Source organism: Adelges cooleyi, unplaced genomic scaffold (assembly GCF_023614345.1).
Source record: "Adelges cooleyi isolate 19-005CV unplaced genomic scaffold, UGA_ACOO_1.1 ACOO_flye_CR_arks_rails_tigmint_CR_PRNA_30, whole genome shotgun sequence".
Classification (NCBI taxonomy): domain Eukaryota; kingdom Metazoa; phylum Arthropoda; class Insecta; order Hemiptera; family Adelgidae; genus Adelges; species Adelges cooleyi.
In genome coordinates this window covers 21610449-21612333 of record NW_026095971.1, presented here as the reverse complement: position 1 = coordinate 21612333, position 1885 = coordinate 21610449, and the positions used below count along the sequence as shown (strand labels likewise).

Sequence of the window (1885 nt, the reverse complement as noted above, 5' to 3'; positions counted from 1 at the left end):
AACCGCGAAAACAATTTTATTATTTGTACTGACCAAACTTTTACGCGTAAACAAGTCGTGTCTTATTTTTTTGTATCCAAAAGCTGTTTACTTTATTGAGTACAGGGTGATTATACATGCAGATTACTATATTTTTCAGTACTTAAAACATTTTTATCTTCATATCTTATACGTAATATAAGTATGCACTCGGAAAAGTTAGTACGATTCTACATAATATTAAAAAAAGCTAGTGTTCGGTGCTGCTTGTTTGAAATTCATGGTAATTTTTTTTTTAAATTTAAAGACACCCGTTATAAAGTTTTGTCGATGGCAGTCCTGCGAAGGCTGGAAGTCTATGCCGACGGTATAATTGGGGACTGCCAAAGCGGCTTTATGAGAGGGAAATCCACCACATACCCCATTTTTATTATCAGACAATTGTTAGAAGAGTACTATGAGTATGGTAGAGAAGTGCATCTTTGCTTTGTGGACTTTAAACAGGCGTACGACAGTATTATGAGAAAAAAATTATGGTCAGCACTGGAAGAATTTGGTATACCGACCAAATTACTCCAGCTAATAAAAGAGAGCAATACCGATACATACTGTAAAGTAAAAGTTGCGAATAAACTGCCAGAAAGTTTAGAAGTTAGAGCTGACCTAGGACAGGGAGATGCGCTTTCCCCTGTACTTTTCAATCTGGCGTTAGAAAAAGTAATTAGATCTCTCCCCGTTAGATAAATGATGGAAATTCTGGAAAGAAGAAGGAGAAGAATATCAAATAAAATGTCTAGAAGTTAGACTTGGTTAATAACCAAGTGTCGGGCTTCAGTGTTTGAAGTTTAATCGCTAGAAGTACACGCGGCATGAAACATTAAAGGTATATAATATGCGCAAGTGCTTAAGGTGTGGTGGTATATCAAAGTATGAGTATTATAAGTCCAGGGTGTAAAACTGAAATAATTACAATAGCATAACATGTGTAATGTATTATGTTATTGAAATAAATTACCTAGATAATATAGTATAGTTGTTTCTTTTTACATCATTCCAACCTAACCTTCCATCATTACATTTTTTGCATTTTCTTACAACTTTTATGATAATTTATATAGTAATTACAACTAAATTTTAACTTTTTTGATATTTTATACAGTTATAAATCTAAAATTATAAGCTTTTAAATTGATTACTAATTCTTATGATAATCCTTCTGACCATGCAGCCTTTTCTATAACATGTTATAAACTTTTTATAACATTGTACATTTAAATATATAGATACGTACATACGAAAACGAAAAAGAACAAAATAACTAAAGTAGATTAAAAAATTAATCTAAAAATAACGTTGTAGCGTATACATTTATTACCCTATGTATAAATTTGTATTTCAAGTTGATATGGTTTTATTAGCAAATTGTAATATGTTTGTGTACACAACACAAACGCGAAATCAATTTTTATATCAAAATAATGATTCGATTGTACAAAAACTAAGTGCGGTCATAAAATATTTAAATGAATCATTTATTGTCAAATCGAAAACAACAAACTTGAGAAATGGACAGTTTAATTAAAAAAGTTGATAAAATATATACGTTACCGTTTAAGTTTAAACAATTGATAAAGCTCGAGAAAATACTAAAAAATATGAAAATTTGAATATTGTCTTATATTGTAATATAGCGTGATCTAAAATGTTTTCAAAAAGAAAAACTAAAAAATTGAAGCTATTTTAAGAACAAACTAGTGTGAGACGTTAAGAGAATCACCGGGTATAAATCATAGAAATGTTACGATAGGCGATGATAACATGATGATTATACGATTATAGCTCCGTTTTATATTTGATAAATCATAGAAAAAACAATACATATCATGGACGAAACAATAACTGTTCA

At 29.7% G+C, this 1885-nt stretch overlaps 1 protein-coding gene across 1 annotated transcript; it reads left to right on the top strand.

Moving 5' to 3' along the window:
- Positions 1–309: 309 nt before the first annotated feature.
- LOC126837942 (uncharacterized) lies at positions 310–723 on the top strand. The gene has a single exon (XM_050571958.1). The coding sequence runs from the start codon at positions 310–312 to the stop codon at positions 721–723; it is 414 nt and encodes a 137-aa protein (XP_050427915.1).
- Positions 724–1885: the final 1162 nt, after the last annotated feature.

Coding starts and splice junctions, on each gene's coding strand:
- LOC126837942 (XM_050571958.1), top strand. CDS start 310: ATGGCAGTCCTGCGAAGGCTGGAAGTCTATGCCGACGGTATAATTGGG.